The 18959-nt window shown below is 46.6% G+C and overlaps 1 protein-coding gene and 1 long non-coding RNA gene across 4 annotated transcripts in view; one reads left to right on the plus strand and one right to left on the minus strand.

The window, feature by feature from the left end:
• Positions 1-18959, plus strand: part of LOC311519634 — a 183675-nt gene that overhangs the window by 159373 nt on the left and 5343 nt on the right. For all 3 annotated transcript variants that reach the window (XR_014711331.1, XR_014711332.1, XR_014711333.1), the window contains one exon: positions 18533-18712. This is a non-coding gene — a long non-coding RNA (uncharacterized lncRNA). The remainder of the gene's footprint in view (positions 1-18532; positions 18713-18959) is intronic.
• AREG (amphiregulin) lies at positions 2668-12623 on the minus strand. The gene is made up of 6 exons (XM_084627370.1): positions 12502-12623; positions 11616-11813; positions 8454-8643; positions 7828-7986; positions 5149-5248; positions 2668-3570 (listed from the first exon to the last, which is right to left on the minus strand). Exons 1-5 carry the CDS (start codon positions 12542-12544, stop codon positions 5161-5163), a joined length of 678 nt encoding a protein of 225 aa, XP_084483496.1. The 5' UTR covers positions 12545-12623; the 3' UTR covers positions 2668-3570; positions 5149-5160.

Raw genomic sequence — 18959 nt, forward strand, 5'->3', positions numbered from 1 at the left:
TGTTCAATCCAATTTCACACTCACAAGTAGGACAGAAGGAATGAGGTACACGGAGTGTTTCCTGGTAATAGGTTGCAGCTAAGATAATTAGGGCGGCAAGTTTATGTGAAGAAAACTAGGAATTTGTTTTATGCTCATGTGGTAAAGGCCACCAAGGCAATGCCTAGGCAGTAACATCAAACAGCTCTCCCAAGGGACATAGAATATCAGGGTTGGAAGGGACCTCAGGAGGTCATCTAGTCCAACCCCCTGCTCAAAGCAGGACCAATCCCCAATTTTTGCCCTGATCCCTAAATGACCTCCTCAAGGATTGAACTCACAACCCTGGGTTTAGCAGGCCAATGCTCAAACCACTGAGTATCCCTCCCCCTACATACTTGACTGTACTTCTAGAACCAACATCCCTTACAGAATCCCAGCCCCAGCCCGCTACAGAGATGTTGTTTGTAATGGAAGCGGTCAGTAACATCCAGCCATTAACTTAGAAAAGTCAAGAGATAAGGCTGTACCCCGGTCCAGCTGGAGTGACGTTTCCCAGAAAGGTCTCTTATCCCTGCCCTTGGTGTCACCCCACATGCGCCTACACTTCTGTTTTTGTCATTTCTGAAATCTTGTCAATAAAGGCTAACGGCAGACTCAGGTAGCAACATAAGGTGAAAAAGGTGGAGGACAGACTAAAACTGGCAAGACACTTTCAATTCAGAGACTAGTTGTGGCTTTAAGGCAACATGCGGACAGACTAATAACCTTCAAACATTCTGTTTTTCCTGTTCTACATACCATTTCAAGACTATGAGGAGCCCTAGTAGAGCGTGCCACTAAACTCATTAAAGAGCTGCAGGATAGGAAAGACTAAATAGTCTCTTGACTTTTATTATGCATAGCTTTCCCTCCCATTCCATACTGTCGGGCTGATGGTCTGTACAGCTAACTAGAGTTTAGACCTTCTACAGAACCGCGGATATTAGGTCCAACTCCCCCATTCATTAACGCAAGGCTTGGAAGCTTTGTTCAGTAACTCCTGTAAAAGGAACTAAGTGCTCCTATTTTACCAAATCAGTGTCTTCCTTTTCCATATTTGGTTAGAGCAGCATGTGGGTGAGGCTACATACCTTTGGAGATCTGCCTGTATAACTAATTTACTCTAAGTTTTTTAGATCACTGGTTTGCAGCCTTGCCCATGGAAACTAGAGATTCACAACAGAAAACTGAGAATTTACCCTTCTCATTAAGAAGGGGGTGTGTTTACAGTCTCTCTCCCTGTTCGCAAACCCTAGTTGAGGGATCAAGTTTTGGGTCATCATTTTTCTTTTATCTCAACACCCCTTGATCAGCATAAATTAGACTATTTATGTAAAAAGAAAGTTTAATTACAAAATAAATAGGTTTCCTTTACGTTGTGCACATACCTTAAATATTAAATACAGTAATAAATATTTACAATAGTATAAAACTCTGTACTTACATACTTTACAGAAATAAAATTTAATTTTACAGTTTTGCTTAATAGAAAAATCTTTTCTGATGGTTAAGCCTTTGAAATAAATTATAAACATACTTGACTCCTGAAAAGAATGCAATACTTCATGCGTAAGATTTGGTTTGAATCTGTTAAGGAAAGTTCTCAAATGAGATCATAAGGACACAGGTCAGCAAAAGGAGATTTTTAAGACAAAGTACTTTAGAAAATTCTGTGCATTTCGGGGGGGGTGTCACAACATCTATAAAAGTTATTGTTGATATTCAGCAAGCAGTAGTATCTGACTCTAGCTCTTCTCCAGAAGAGAGGTTCTCTATTACTGGATCTAGAAAACATCTTTTATCATCTTTTATTACTTGAGGTTTAGTTGGAAGTACACCAGACACTCGCTAGAACGCGCATCTATAGAGTGCGAATTCGCATATAATGCGGTCGCAGCCATGGATGCCAAATTTAATTACTTTAATTGCAATTCATTTTAATGCGGTCCCTGCGTTAACGCAGTACCTTGTATGGATCCCAAATCCCACGTTCTAGCGAGGGTCTGGTGTACCAAGATCTGGAAGCCCAGGGAGGAAGCTATGGACAATGAGATCACAGACAAATGACTAATAAATTATCTGGCAGAGGTTCTGTAAAAAAGACCCAAGGAATGCCTGAAAACTAAGGGTTTGATTCCACATTTTCTGGAATTTCGGAGTGCTCATGTTTTCTTTAATGCGCATCTTAGCTGGGCAACAGCACCTAGTTCTTGATCTTATGAACTTAAAATTAGAACAAAGGTTTTCATTGTCCAAGGTACTAGAAGAAAAACCTGGAGACAATCTACAAGGAGTACTGGTCTCAAAGTTGCAGTGGGGAGGTTTAGGTTTGATATTAGGAAAATCTTTCACTAGGAGGGTGGTGAAGCACTGGAATGGGTTACCTAAGGAGGTGGTGGAACCTCCATCCTTAGTGGTTTTTAAGGCCCGGCTTGACAAAGCCCTGGCTGGGATGATTTAGTGGGGGACTGGTCCTGCTCTGAGCAGGGGATTGGACTAGATGACCTCCTGAGGTCCCTTCCAACCCTGATATTCTATGATTCTAATTGAGACCCCAAAGCAATCACTCAGTCCAGCAAATGGGTGCATAACTTCACTCATATGAATAGTCCCATTGAAGTCAATGGAATTACTCATGCTTAAGTGTTCGCAGGATCAGGGCCCAGGTTTATTACAAAAGGGATCTTCAGTGAGATATCATGAGTAGATTTTGGGGAAGAACCAGAGTCAGGGCTTGTCCACACCACGCTTTAGTCTGAACTAGTATGTCATGCGCAAACTGGACTATGTGGACCCTGCTGGCATTGCAAGTTTCCCAGTGTGCATTACTGCTTGGAACAGGACTATAACTTTGCACTAGGTAAATCTGTAGCGTGCACCAGCAAGGTTGACACAGACCAGTTAGTCCACAGCACACTAGAATTCAGACCCCGGTGGTCCAGACAAGCCTTCAGATTCCTGGCCTGCTGCTAATAAAGCAGATACAGCACGTAGGATCACAGGGGTGGGAGAAGAAAGCTCGTCCCCACACCTGTAGTGCACCTCCAGTCACAAAGGTCTGGGGAACAAGCTTAATCAAATCTGGTCCCACTTCCTTTTGTGTAACAATGGGGCAGAGAGGGGCAACAAGCTCTCTGTTCTCCTTAAAGCCATGATCTCCCTAAAGGGAGACTTTCTACAACATTCGCAGCAAACCGCAAGAGTCAGAAGGAATGTTATCCAGGTAGCAGCAGAAAGATAGTAGTCTTCCATCAATAACTGGATGGGGCCCAATGTCAGAAGTTCCTGTAGCGCCTAACAGTGGTGCTTTTAACCCTCTAGTTGCAACATCCAACACATCCTGGCTGCCCAGTGTGGAGGCAGCAGCCCTGCCCAGCTAGCTTCTCAGCATCAAGTTGTTCTTCAGATGCCTCCTTACAGGATCCATGTTGATTGAGTGGGGCCTCCTGGCAACAGCTCCTAGTGGCTCCAACACTGGGCATCTCCTACATGCATCTTCATGAAGGAGTTACTCTGTCGCTTCGGCAAAGGTCATTTCAGCTTCATGTTCTGCAAGAGACAAAGACTAAATCATACCATGTGAAGGGCAATGCAAGTTATGACCTGATTTGAAAGTCAAGCCACAGCAGACTGAACACAGTCTTTGCTGTCAGAGTCTATGTTGAAAGATTTGGGGTTTCTTACTGCTTTTTCAAGGAGATAAGTATTCAGGCCTTAATAGAAAGGCAGTAAGTATCAACTGGTCCAGGCATAAATCTAAAGCTATGGGGCCAGATCCCCAGCTGGTGTAAATCTGCATATATCCACCAACTACAGTTTACAACAGTTCAAGGTGTGGCCCCATGGCTTGTACTCAAAATTATTCTTTCCAGTTATTTTTTAGCCAACTGCATCAGCCCCTTATAGTCAATGAGCTAGATATGCCTGGGGTCCTTGGCTCTGAGATCAGACCTAGTCCTTTAGCCAAAAGAGGGGGAAGTGATCACTTACTGCATTAAGAAAAGCAATCTGGATTTTGCATAAGTAGGTGAGATAAAGCTAGATTTTAAAAGGATTTTAGGGAGGACTGGAAGACCAAGCAGAACTGGATGGCTCAAAGAACTGCCAGGATACCAAGTCACATGGAGATCACTAGTTCACATTTAGATACAGCTAGGACATGACAAGGTTTTAGCCAACACATGACATGCAAGAGAATTTGTTTTACAGCACTCAGTTAGGACATGTGCTGCCTTCTCCTCTTACCCCTCCCCTGCAAATACATGCTGGTGGTGTCAGTTCTCTAACAGGACAGATGCCCACATCATAGCAGGCTGGCAGCCCTGTAGGCACTCAAGTGGACAATGTCTGTATTGACCAACTAGACACATTTCCTTTCCTCACATTTAAATACAGCTCCTGCAGTCCAAGGCGGGGACAAGCCGTTACAAAGCTTGTGCTGTTCTTATATGGAGGAAATTTGGTCTCCAAGGCCAAGTCTGAATGAACTTTCATGGAGCTAAGTGTGGACGTCACTTAGATACTACACAGCCTCCCTCGGTAACGGAATGAATAGAAAAGGCCATGACAGGGAAAGGAGTGCTTGGCACCCTCCCCTCAGGCGGCCCACGCTCGGTTTCTTTTTCTGCCATGACTCAAGCAGTCTGTGGCCTCAGAGGGAGCACACGCTTCAAACTGCCAGAGAGCCGATGGGGAGGGAGGTTCTGTACTACTCCCATACTGCCAATGGCTCCCTTTGTGAGGCTTTCCCTCAGCTCCAGCCCCTCCTGTGAGCCAGGGGAAAGCAGACACAGAAGGGAGCGTGGATGCTATTAAAGCCACAGGAATTTCTGCGCAGGTCTATGTTTGTCAAGGTTTGACGGAGACAAGAGGCTACCAGGTCATTCACCTGTGATCAGGCATTTCAAGGTCTTTCTATCCCTTGCCTCTGCATAAGACAAGAAACAGGTTCTCCAAGTACCCACAAGGCTATTACCCACACCAGGAGTTTAGGATCCTGTTTCCTAACAGCTGTGCACACAGCAAGAGTCTAAAACTCCCGGTTATGCAGAATTATGAAGCGTGTAAGTGTTTTGTGGATGGTACAAGCTTAGAATATCATCAAACTAAGGCAATGTCATTCTGTACCTGCGCTCTCCTTTACACGCCGACGTGGCCATTTCCAGTCTCTTGTCTGAGCTTTTTTCTTTCCTCCTTTTCTTCACATTGAGGATACGTTTTCCTGAGCCTGTGGAGTCAAAGCATTAGGGTTTAGAGCTCATTCTGAGTGAGTATGTTTGCCCCCCATCCCTAAAGCGTATCCTCCAATAGTCAGACTGTAACTTTAAGGAACCAGCTTGTGGAAAGCAGGAGAACTGCTTTTGTTTGCCAAGCATTCTCCAGCTCTGAACATACACTGCTGTAATCCATGCACAGCTCCAGGGCTGGGTCCAGCAAAAGGAAATTCCAAGTTCTAGAATACTGGACATTTCCATGGGACTTTTCATCCATGTGCTTTACAGGAAAGGGTTAAATATCACAATCCTCATTTTGATCGGTTTTCCCATTGATTTCCAATGGGAACAGGCCAAGGCTGAGTGCTTTTGATAAATTCTACCCTAAGTAACTTGTCCAAGATTATACAGTGGTTCCGGAATAGAAGCCAAGAATTCACCACCACCCGCAACTGCGCCTGCTTTAACTACTGTCTTATTACTGTTCTTAAGACTTTGAGGGCTTCTTGCCCAAAGCATAGGTCAGCAGGAGAATGTAAAAAAAACCCCCACATTCTATTTCAGAAAGATAAGCAGCTTCCATATCTCACAGAAAATTAAGTCTCATTTAACTACTCCATGTGGTTGTTATAAGGGTGTTAGTACTTCATCTTCAGAGCACTTGGACCCCACATAGCATGCTCAATGAACTTTCAGCTCCAGCGGCTCTTTCCAAGGGTGGCTTCAGATCTGGACGATTTTAGACAGTTTTTTGCAAACTTGAGACTTATGCCTAAAGATACATTTGTGGAAGGTCCTAGTTTGATCAAATAAAATTAAAAACTGGTCTTATCCCACACTAATATATAAGCCGTATTTTAATCACCCTCCCCACATGCTTTTCAAATGTGAACCAGTTACTCTTCACAATGCCACGGAGTATGAAAGAAGTATCCCATCTGTAATGTGGTGAATACTTAAGGCCATTTGTGTCTGCAACAGCATTTCTTAAATGAGACTTAAGTATGAAGCAATAAACAGACAAAAGTGCACACCTTGGTTTCCTGAATTGCAGGAATAGGTACAGCATGTACCTGATTCAGTTATTATAGTGTAGTCTGTCTAGTCTAATTTTAGATCCTGGCTTTGGGGTTTGCTTTGCATTATCCCAGGCTGCAGTACAGTACGATTTATTGCGTAGCCAGCTTAAGTTCCACAGTGGCATTCTATGCTAGTTCACTACACATCATATACCAGCCTGCCCTAACGGACATGAAAGTTTTTAAAAAGGGGGACATAAGCACAAACCAGAGTGTCATCAGCTACCACACAGTGCTCATAACTGGCTAATTTTGCCAAGGATAGGAAGAACAGCTTTCAAATGGTTTATTGTGGATAGAGCTCCAGATTTTGGCTACATTTAGTGCCCTCTGCGTTTATCTGGGAATGGTGTTTCTGTACATTTTAGGGGAATAGAGGAAGGGACAGATATCTGATTGACACATGCCCACATGAGGAATGCTTCACTGAAGCCTGGGCTCTAGTTCACCAGCGTAACAATGGAATTACTTCATTTGTGGTCACCCAGTTGCATGAGTAATATCACGGAGATAAGAATCAAGGCAATATATTAGAGCACAAGTTCACTGTGCTTTCTGGGCACCTAGCCTTGAAGACATGATCTTGTGAACCTGGCACGGCAGAAGTCAACAGTTCCCATTTACTTCCCCGACCCTGCATGTGCCTATCCAAGATAAACGTCATTTAGATCACCATCTGAACCAAGATGGAGATGGTAAAATCAGTGAGATTTGGGGTTGGCAGTTACTCCATCTCCCTCATGTTCAGTTTTCCAAGAGGCAGCTACTTATGCAACTTCGTTTTTTGTTTGTAAACTGACGTAGTTTGCTCTTGAGAAGAATGACTTTTGCTCCCTCCCGTTATGTGTCCAATATATCAACGTTTGGTCGAGTGTAGAGGTAGAGTTTTGCCTGAGTTTCTTGCCAATCAACCTCTTGTCCATAGAGATTACACTAAGCATATATATTACACAGTTTTTCTGTCTGGGATTAGTGATCTGGATGGCCTACTCCTATGAAGTTAAGAGTACATTTAGAGGTCTATACAGTCATACTCCACCTCCACTTCCCACCTTCCCCACTGACATCAATGGGAGCTCCATGTTCCCGTTAGAGGACATTATCTACTTGTAACAGAGACTGTTCAACTAAACAAGTTAGCATTAGCATTTTTCACTACTAGTCTCCACTTGCGTGTCCTCCAATGCCACTTCTGCTCCCAGCTACGGCAAAGCTGTACAATAGAACAGGAGTGACCGAGCCAGACTCCCTGTGCTCCATGCACAGCCAACCACCTTTGGGGTCACCTTACAAACTCATCTCCATTGATCGATCCTTTTTTTTTTTTTAAATGCGCGCTGGACTGTAAACTCCTCAAGGTAGGGACCAGTCTTATTTTATGCACGTGAAGGGCCGAGCGCCCTTAACCCGCTCTGCGGCAGTGTAACCCCAGAGTATTTTTCTGTAATGGCACCATACTGTGCCAGCTACTATTTAATTAGGCAAGCAGATGGACTTGGAAGGGCTATACTTACTGTGCTATAATAATGATGACAATTGCAATGAAGCTGATGCTGGAGAGCAGGACAGCTACCACCACCAATATTGTTGTTGAATCGTTGTCGATGTCATTTCTCTTCTGAGTCTTCATGAACTGTTCACCACAGCGTTCACCAAAGTAATCCTGGCGACACCTGAAAATAGCCCACAGGAATATCAGCGTTAGTTCCAGCAGCACTGAGTGGCCTGTCTGAAGCCAAGCACACAGACACTTTCAGGTGACTTTTCAGTCAATTGACACAGGGGTCCAGGTGCTAGTGTTAAAGAATTTGCAGGAAATGCAGTCATCATTCTAGCCCAAGGTTTGCTGGTATTGAAACAAGTTGAGATCAGTTTGGGTGTGATGTTTCAGGAAGGCACGCCTTTCCATTCCTTCTGCTTTCAATTTTATGGCCAACTGATGAGTTCAGTGGCTTGTTATGCAGATTATGAATTCCACCATCATCTAATTTACATGGCGGAAAGTTTCTCTTGCGTGACAATCCAAGAGGTTGAACCAAGTTGATTTCCCTCTGACTAAGCCATTATTCGCAATGAGTACCTTGCCCTAGATTCAGATACACACTTTTATAATCTAGACAACATCTGAGTTGTAACTTACTTGCATGTTACTTCTTTGAGATCTTCTAGGTATTTGCATTCACCATGAATACAAAAATTTTTGTATTCTGCTTCACATGGTGTCCCTTTCTTCTTCTTTTTATTTTTCTTCCCTTTGTTTCTCTTTTTTATTTTGTCAGGATTCTTTTCCCGATATGTTTTTGTTTGCTTGGGTTTAATCACCGGTTCAACTGGGAAAGAGATAAAGTCACGTTCAGTCCAGAATTTATAACAGCTAATCCCGTTCAACATGGAATTATACCTTAGGCCTTAACCCTACAGCAAAAGGGTGAGGAAGTGAGTCTTGGGGGGAAAAAAACAATGCAAGCATTCGTATGCAAATGAATATTTATAACTAAGCATTCTGTGGCCAAGATTCTTTCACTTAGCCTCAAACATGACCCCTATAGAAGGATGAAGGGAAAACTTAAGCATTGTTTCACGTGGTTTTTAATTTAGATAAAACACTGATTAAGGTATCCTCGCTGTATTAGTTTACAGGGGCACATTTAAGCCAAGATGAAGAATTGGCCCAAATGGACTATTCACAATAATTGCAAGACAAACAGGATTTGGTCCACTATGAGTGAAGTTCCGCAACCACTGACTTAGGTCTCCCCCCCCACCCCACCGCATCAGTGAGCGGAGGTAGCACTTGTCAACCAGGTGCCAGCATGCACCTGTAAAGGCAGAATTTGACCTCACAACTTAGTGAGGATATCCCCAATGGCTATGTGGGATACATAGATAGAAAATAAGTGTGTGCAATATGCTAGATTGTGTGTAACTACGCCTACTTCAGAGCTCTTCACATCTTACACTGGAAAGGAAATTCACACCAGAGTTGAAGTCACTTCAGGTCTACTACTTCTACTGTTATTGTCATCCCAGATTAGATACATTTGAGGAAACTAATGATGCTGCAAATGATTTTTTAACTTCAGCTGCTAGCCTAGGCAATTATACGGCCTCTCTTTACATTCCAAAAGAAAGATGGTAGCATCCTTAAATACAAAGGACAAGCTACTTCTCTTTAGCTATAATATACAGTCCTAGCAGCCTCTAGAATGCAGATAATATACACAGGAATGCACAGCAAGGAAAATCTATTTATAGTGTTAGTCCTTTTCATGAAATATATTGTTAACTACAGTTATTGATCGATCTTGCTTGCTTTGCAGATGGGCGCAAGCAGTACACCACATACTCTAGAATAAATATTTTACTCTCTCTCACAGCATGATGCAACTTTCAATCTATGGCTTATCAAATTGGTTTGAGAGTCATTCGCTTCATGACCTTACCCTTCTCAAAGGCTAGTTCAATTCCCTGGTTATCATAAAACCAGAGTCTACTTAGCTGCGGAAAAGCCTCCAAATATACACCTGAGCATTTTAAGTTCTTATTAACTAAATTTGTCATGTATTTTGGTTACTCAAAAGAAGACACCATCCTCAGCTAGCAGACATTTTTGCCTGTGAAGTGATATTAGTTATACCAGCAGGCAAACCAAAAAGTACTGGCCCGGTTGTCTGGTTTCTTTTCCCCTAGAAGAATAAAGCCATCCATAGTCACTATGGTCAGGCCAAGGGCATCAGCTGTTCAGTTAACTTTGGCAGATCAAGACAATCGATCTACTTTGACAGCAGGTCCTTCTTTCATCCCTTACCTTACAGGACTCAACCTGTAAGTTTGGGTTTAAAGGAAAAGGCTGTTGTCCAATTGTCCTGGTGGTTTTATTAATACAAACCAACAATAGTTTGCAAGTTGTATATCCTTAGAAAGCTGCTGAGGCATCTTCGGGTATGGTGTGGGAAGCAATCTGATGCGGAATTTAAGTTTGTGGGGCTTTAAGCAGCCCAGTGCAAAAAGTCCATAGCCCATCAACAAAACAGCAGCCTCTGGTTAACAGCCCAGTTTCAAGTGCATCTATTATCTAGCCCATGAACCAATACATTTGAGGCCCAACTTATGTTGACAGATTCAATTTTCTCACGGAAGCCTAGACCATTCGGCACAACAGATCAGAGATGGGCCCAGACCAAACCCACCTTGCACAAAAAGCAAGTTCTACTTAGAACATTGTAGCTCAGGCTTGCGTCTAAGAGCCAGATCCTTTGAACTACCACTGGAATCATGGGCATCTTTCCACTGACTAATGGCAACCAGATCATGCCCCATAGCACACTGGAGCGTGCAGACTATTGGATGTTAAATACAAGGACAACCTTATAGACTGCAGAAGTGACCTCAAGTCCTGTAAGTAGCTCTCTGACTTTTTCCATTGCCATTCCCTATTAAGCCTCCCTAACATACAAGGGCATGGGCCAAACAGGAAACAGGAGAAGACCCTGTACTATTAGTCACCATACACTAGTGCTTTCCTGGATCGCAGGCATACAAAACAGTTACGGGCAACTTGGAGGCTTCACCTAAACAGAAAGGTGCAACATTTGCTAACGTGAATTTTAAGTTAAAGGCTTTGGTGCGGACAAGCTGCAGTTGGGGTTCACCTCAACCAGCTAACATGCTACAACACAAGTTTGCCCCACCTACACTAATATTTTAAGACCATGTTGGACAAGACAAGTAGCTACCATTTAAAAACCCACCTTTTATCCTAGTCTAGGCATACTCCAATCATTGCACAATAAACTGGTGCTTGCTAGTCACCCTGTAGCTACTTCCCAGCAGAGAATTTGCATTGATTTTATTGCAAGTCAAAAAATTCTAAGACAGATTTTTGCAAGTACTCCACATTGACTAGCACCTCGTGAGAGCAGGAAGTACAGGGCACATATGAAAGTCCAGCCACTTCATAGGTCTGACTTTAAAGTAACTACACCAGCAGAGAATAGCAGCTAGAAAGTTTTAGGTTTTTGGGGAATGCTAAATTGCTTCAACATCCTGCACACCACTGGTTGCCAATATATTTGGCAAACCAAGCAGTGTAATATTAGGATGCACGAATCAATGGAAGGCAAGTTCAAGGCTCATCAAAATAGTCATCTTTAGAACAATAAGATTATTCTTGTATGTAACAGTTAGTAGCCAAGTAGTGAGCAAGCTCACCCAAAGAGATTTCTCCATGTGATACATTATCCTGGTCAAACACGATTTGGGGTCCTTGGGGACAACACGCAGAAGCGTCACTTCAACTCACCTCTAATTGAATCATCTACAATGTACATAGGCACCGCTGGGTCCCGGTCCTCCTCCTCCTCCTCCTCATCTTCCTCAGCATCTTCATAGTCAATTCCTGAAGGCCTGGTGCTCCCATCCACACTGTGGTCCCATACCATAGGCACGTTTTCCTCCTGCTCGGTCGCATTTAGTCCTAATCCAGCGGCAGGTTGGCACCCTACAGAACAGAATGAAGACGCGTTGAAGTGAATCAGGATCCCAGGCCTACCCCTCAAATCAAAGCTGGCAAAAGGGTTTACCTCGGAGCACACATTAAGCGGCTACTGGACACATGCCATCACCCACAAGTGAGTCACTAAAGAAGCAGCGCTGAGCTTTTCAAATGCAAGCTCACTTATGCCAGTCCAAGGATTTAAAAACCAAAGACTGGGTTTTAAGGTTTTCTTCTTAGCTAGGACAGACCTAAAACCCAGGGGGACTGCAGGGGGCCAGTCTACCCCGCAAGACAGAGCGGGGGTTGACCGCAGTCAGTTTCTAGAGGGATTTCAGCAGTTTCCAAATTGCTAAAGAGTGAATAGCCTCCCTCCATCTGGCCACCAGGGGAAAGCGGACCCCCCTGGACAGCGCAACGCAGGCCCATGGTAAGTACTACGAGAGGAGCAAAACCGACTCAGTTGGCCGGGCCGAAGGAAACAGGGGGTTCTAATCCGGATTACAGCACCGGAGGCTCTTTTTCAGCCGGGTCCCGCACGGAAAGCCACGGGTTAGGAGACCTGACCGCTGCTCAGCCCGAGCGCCCTGCCTGCCCTGCAGCGGGAAGCCCCGCGGCTCCCTCCCCGGGGGGCCGGCGGAACGCCCCGCGACCGGACCGCGGCGGCTCCGGGCTCAGCGCCCCCGCAACTCACCGCAGAGCCCGGCCAGCGCGCAGAGCAGCAGCAGGGCTCGCATCGGAGACGGCGGCGTCCCGGCCTCCCGGCCGGCTTCACTACGCGGCGGGGTCCCTGTGCGCGCTGAGCTCCCGGCCCCAGCTGCCTGCGCTCCATGGGGAGCCGCCCGCGGCCGCCGCGCTATATAGCCCTGGCCGCGGCCGGCGGGGCTGGGGCGGGAGCGTCGGCCTACGTCAGCCGAGGGGAGCGCGGCTGGAGGCGGGGCGGGCGCCACCCCTGGGTGCGCAGGGCGGCCGCCGGGAGGAATGCGTGGCCCGGAGCGAAAAGGGGGGACCCGCCAGCGGGGCCGTGGGTGGGGAGGGGGGAGAGTGCGGGCGGGGCCGTGAAAGTCGGGCAGGGCTTCCCCTTACACGTGCGCTGCCCGCCTGCAGCGCCTTGCACCCACCCCGGCCCACGTGCGGGCTCAGGGCACGTGTTTGTCCCCCCAGAAAGGCTCCCCGGGCAGCCAGCTGATCGCAGAGTCCGCCCGGCTGACTGGCCCTGGCGCTGGCCTAGCTTGGCCTCCTTCCAGTTACACCTGGTCCAAAGAAGGCGCATGTCGAAATCTAAGGCAAATGCTCCCCCCCCCCCCCCCCGTTTTTCTCAAAAAGATCCCGACAAGTGTTTGCTGCTTTTCAGCCAGCTTATGGGGAGAGCAACATCTGGCGTGCCAATAAGATTTCCCTCCTTGCTGCATCTGTTCTAACGGTCGTTCATACTGACTGTTTTATTTCTGAGAACAGCCTTCGGGTGCCTAAGGAAAGTGGGTATTGGTAGCACCTGTTGCCTGGAAAGGATGGCTTGCTGTAGCCCTCTGCTGGCTCTCCCCATGTACCCAGAGTCCAGCCTTACAAAACCTTATGCCCAAACTTCGCCTGGATGTCCATGCGACTGCCTGGCTGTGTACGGCTAAGATGGTGCATAAGGGTCTGCAAGATCTGGACCTAAGATTGTAGGGGATTTAGTGCAGGGCCGGGCTTTTCCTTCCTGGCAGGCTTGGAAGGATTAGCATTTTATGGGTAAATGCCGATAGGTTCCCCTCTGCGAGAGCATTCCATTCTGCCTCTGTATCATCTCCCCCCCGGGGCGCTGTCTTATCAGTGTGCTGCAGGGGGGAGCACTGCCTTGGGGGAACAATGCTTCGGGGTGTGCAGCCCTGATGACACCCCCACCCTGCCCCCATGTGGCTTCCTCCTCAGGGGGCTGGCTGGCATGGAGGGAGCCATGATTCCATCCCTTCCCTGCCCCTTTGGGGCTTCCTGAGGGTGTTCGGAGGAGAGGACTACCTAAATACCCCATTGCAGTTCTGCCTGACCCATGAGCCTGGGAAGGCTCCTGCCACCCTGGCTCTATGATTAAGAGAGCAACGCTACATCCCAGCTGTTGACTAGAAACCAAACTGAAAACCATGTCAAACGGGCCCTGATTCAGCAAAGGACTTCACCACTTGCTGACTGTTAAGCCTGTGCTGACATCCTGTTAACTTGAAGCATGTGCTGAAAATCAGGGCCTGTATTTTTACTATTGCCACAACTTGCAGACTGTATACGATGTTATAAAGTCCCCTGAAAAATTCTCTGTACAGGTGTCAGCCAGTCTCTCCTCACACCTGACACCCCGCCACCCCCGGCTTCTGCTGTGACTCAATTACACAGTAAAGTGAAAATATTGTGAAGCCGCAAAGAGTTGCCATAGGGACGGGTCATTTGTCATACACAGAGGAATGAGGAGTTTATTGCAGGGACGATCCCGGCAGGTCACCCTGCCCCCCACGTGGGTGGACGCATGCTAGATATGATAGTGAATGTGACTTTTCACCAGCAAAAAAGCAACTAAAGGAACAGATGCTGATCTCCTTACTCAGCCAGTGAGTGTTTGCCTGAGTAAGGCATGAGTAACAGCTGCATTGTGTCACTTAGGTGGGAGTGGGGGGGAAAGGGGATTGGGAGGGAGAGGGGTATTCACACTGGAGAGACACAATGCTCCCTAGAACTCCAGGTGCACATATGCTGGGTGACTGCTACTACACCTCTCTGCAGTTTGCAGCCTGAATTACTGCATGGCCTCCCTGATCTGCTGGGCCATTGTGTAGGGGAGCTATAGCCTCATCTCCTCACCAACTCTAGGGCACTCACTGTGCTCCCCTCTAGCAGGGAGGGAACTGACCCTGTGCTCCCAGTGTCCACTAGAAAAAAGCACAGCTCCACTGACTCCATTGGATAGGGGATCAGGTCTCTAGAGTGCACGGGTCACACAAGGGGGGCAAGGGAAGGCTCGTTGAGTCCTTCCACCACACGTGCACTTCCGGGTGAGGGTCAGGCACAAGCTGGCCCTGGGAATGTGACCCCAAGGTTTTTCACCATGACAGGTGAAATCATCTCTTGGATTCCTTTTGATTAGCTTGTGTGGGAGAGAGATTTTGGCCCCCTAAAGATTCAGGTCTCAAGCAAGGACATGCTTTCCTGGAAATGAATAAGGGGAACTGGAAGGATATTTTGCATTGGCTCTTTTCCTCTAATCTGTATTTTATTTATAGTTCAGTAAACTTATAAAATCCTCTGCTGAACTTGGTGGCGTTCCAAGTTATTCATTCATTCATCCCTGTGTTACACACTGCAAAGGGCGATAGATAGCTCTCAGAGAGGTGTCCAGCTCAGGTTAGCTCTATATTTAGATCCAGGTCAGTCTGACCCAGAGACAATGGGCCAAATTGTCTCCCAGTGTCTGCTAATTGCTGTCACCCACAAAACACAGGCTTATTAAAAGAGGGAGATCAAAAGAGGGGGATTCCAGCCCAGCTGATGACCCATGTGGGCGTTAATGATTACACAGGATGGAATTTTTTAACAACCAAGGAAATGCATTAAAAGAACACGAAGGTTGTAAAATCAAGCACTCCGATGTTTGGACATGCAAGAGTTGTGGTCGCCTGTGCAGCCTTAATGTGGCTCCCTTGCGTGTGTGCACTTTGATACAGTCTTTAATTACATGATCACATCCTATTTTTTCCACTCTCTCTGCACTCTCAGCTCCAGTGCCCTTCTCCACAGCAGCCAGGAGCAGTAGTTGCAGAGAAAGTCGCAATCAGCCCGTGCAACCCTTGGGTGGAACATGCTCAGTCTAGATGGAATCTTCTGAGACTTCAGATGCCAAACTCGAACAAGTCTCCCCTGAGTGTGTGTGACCTGAAGTTTCCCGAAGGCTTATAACTTGGCCAAATGTGGATGTTTTTTCATAGGGCAGCAAAGGCACATCCTTGACATATAGACAACCCCCCACCCCCGCCAAATTTCAAGTCCCTGCTCCCAAGCATGGAGGTGCTCCGTCTCACTGAAAGGGCTGTAAGCATTTTTTTTTCCAGTCCTGGCAAAGCAATATATTTTTACCTATCCTTGTTCTCAGAAATGGCTGAAACTTTTTCAAAAAGTTCAGCCTGAGATAGACACCGGCCATGGAAAATTTCAGCCCAAACGATGAAAGGTAGCAAAGTTACAAGCAACTGGATACAGGGCAACCTTAGCTGGTAGCGCTGCCTGGAACTATTTGTATAATAGTAGCGATTAGAGACCCCAGCCAACACCAGAGTCCCATTGTGCTAGATGCAAACACATACTAAGAGACAGCCCCTGCCCCAAGGAGCATACTACTTGGACAGCCTAAATAGGCAAGGCAGGCAAAGGGTGGGAAGGGAAACAGAGGGGAAATGTCTTCTCAAGGTCCTGCAGCAGGTCAGTGGCAGAATCAGGAATAAATCCCAGGTCTCTTGATTCCCAGTGCAGTTCTCTACCCTACACCATCTCTCCTGCCAACGGAGCTTCCCTGATCCACAGCAGCAGAGAATTTGGCCCCGATACATATTCACATATGTGGAATAGTCAACAAACCTTTTTTTCCCCTCTGAAAGAAAAATGAACTTTTTGGAGAGCTTTGGCGTTCTTCGTGACATTGCTGATGTTCAACTGTGATAGTGAAGCGTGCTATTTGCCTAATTCACACTCTTCAGAACTTGCCCGGTTTTAAAAATAGAAAGCAGAAACGCCACCGTTTACTCGCTTCTGCTGGAGGCATCAAGTTTGCCTTACCTGCCTCTTTTGTTAGCTTCCAGGGAGTTTTGAATCTGGATACGTGCTCAATTAATCTCAAATATTTTCCTATACTTGTTCCTTCTCCATGTGCTTTCAGAGTCACATTCTGGTTGCCTTACTTGTGGAAATAAGGCCATTGAAGGGCATGTGATTACTCTCATTGGAGGCCCTGGAAGGTGGATGCAAAAACTTTCTTCACTCATTTCTCTGGAAGATGATAGTCTGGCCAAATCTCAATTCATTGCCACAGTCTCCTGTCCCTAGTCAGTGGGAGTGCTGGTAGCATCATGAGAATTCCTGAACCCTTGTGGAAATGTAATAAACACGTGCTTTGCAAATTAATGCCCATTTCAATTAGTTTCTGTTACTGAGGGCCCAACTCTGCCATCCTTATCACCCCGAATAGCATCTAAGGGCTTAACTTTAAGAATATTATTAGTCCCATTGAAACCTACGGCCCAGATACCCACCTGGGAAAATTGGCACCACGCCCCTGGAGCTATAGTGGTTGCCCCCATCTGGCCTTGTGGACCTCCTCAGAGCCACAGCGTCAGCACTGTGCAGGATAGTGCATAGGACTACTCATGGGGTAGGTGCTACTCAGTGAGTAAGACAGGCAGAACCCGGCCCTGACTCAGTAATGTAGATACTGGGGGTTTCGTGCTTGGGGAAGAATGCAACTCATGCCTCTGAAATCTGAAGCAGAGAAACCACTCCTGAACTTGATTGCTCCCCAGGGTAGCCATTCTTCAAGGGTGTCTAATACAAGACAAGTAGGGTGGGATCTTCATAAAGCACTCAGCACTGGCTTCATTCTGCTTCCATAGAAGTCTCTGTTTTAGAGAATCCTACCTTTCAAATCTATAGGGCCAAATCCTGAAGTGCTCACCATATTCTTCCTGAGATTAAACTGTTATTGGAGCCACTGGGAGTTTTGCCTGAGTGAAGTTGGCAGGATTTGCGCCCTCTTTCGTTCATGGCCTTTTGATTTTGGCCTGTGGTCTCTGATCTCAGATGCCCCAACTCACTGCATGCCCTGCGGAGACAGTCGGCCCGATTCGCCACAGTGTTACTGCAGTATTGGAAGGCCCCTTCTCAATGGACTGTCTTAGCGGCATCAAGAGCTCTTAATGGGACCATTACTCCTGGGGAAATAACATGTACACCTGAGTCCAGTGTCAGATACCCCCACAGCATCAGGGTCTATAATCAAGTCCCCGTGAGGCTCAAGGGACTGGTGATGTGGCTGTGACATAGATACACTTTCACTGCTGGGTTGCCAGTAAAACTCTGCCTCGGGCGGGTAGTGAGTGAAAGTTATTGTTGCCCAATGCCCTGTGTCAAACTTGTGCAGAATGTGGCATCATGAAAAACACCAGCACTTGTCAGTCCTTGGTCTCTTCTGGCCAGTCTCAGCAGAGACGCCACAGATGAAATGGGCTTAGAAACCAAGTTCCGTTCTCATGCCCAGATTGGCAGTGGGCACTGGGAAATGGGCACTGCCATTGCTCATCCCATAGCTGATTTCTGTTTAAACAGAGGATGCCAGGACTGTCCATCCTGTGTCATTCACCAGCAATAATTCAAAGATTGGTTTTGGTAACATTCTTAAAGATCTATTGTTCTTCATTGTGGGTGATGGACGTAGACCCCACCTGGAGGACAACGCCTCCAGCATTCCATCCGGACATTGGTTCAGTGCTAACTCCGATGGAGGGAAGGGTGCCACCTATTGAATCACCAGCCTCGTTCCTGCAGCACTTGGATTTTCCTGGCCGGGGAACCCATTAGCCTGCATAGGTCAGAACACCTGATGCGATCCCCGCCTCCATTGCTGTGGCTGCAAACCAGAATAAAATTATTGTTCACATCAGAGAAGAAAGGTAACATTGGAGCAAGCATCTCAAATCGTCTTCATTTTACAGGTGGAGAGCTGATGCGATGTAAGTCTAAAGTGACTTGCCCAAGATCACACAGGAAGTCTGTAGCAGAGGAAGAAACTGAAGCCAAGGCAGTGTTGTAACCACTGGACCATCCTTCTTCTCTCATGGGGGATGGAGGAGGAGGGTTTTGTATCTCTGAAGCATGCGCCTTATTTTGAGCAGGTGAGAATTATTCTGCATCGACACCGTGTGATTGGGGCTTTGCTGTACATGGGTGGGAGGCTGGCAGGAGAAAGGGGTGGAGCCAGTGAGTAGCTCGTCTATACTGTGTGCTTCCCTGGGACAGGACTAAAATGCCACAGCCAGTTGCCACGGATGTTAATGCTCTTGAGGCCGGCCTTAGTCCCTGCCCCAAGCCATTAAAGTCCTCCTTGGAGGGAGCAGCCAGTGCCATTGTGACGCATCGACC

This window comes from Lepidochelys olivacea (genome assembly GCF_965140295.1).
Source record: "Lepidochelys olivacea isolate rLepOli2 genome assembly, chromosome: 4".
In the NCBI taxonomy this organism is placed as follows: domain Eukaryota; kingdom Metazoa; phylum Chordata; order Testudines; family Cheloniidae; genus Lepidochelys; species Lepidochelys olivacea.

Bases quoted from the DNA above. Each gene is read 5' to 3' on its own strand.
- AREG (XM_084627370.1), bottom strand. From the start codon at position 12,544: ATGCGAGCCCTGCTGCTGCTCTGCGCGCTGGCCGGGCTCTGCG. The intron at 11,814-12,501 runs GTGAGTTGCGGG...TCTGTTCTGTAG, and splicing joins CGCGCTGGCCGGGCTCTGCG to GGTGCCAACCTGCCGCTGGA. The intron at 7,987-8,453 runs GTAAGTTACAAC...GGCTATTTTCAG, and splicing joins CTCAAAGAAGTAACATGCAA to GTGTCGCCAGGATTACTTTG.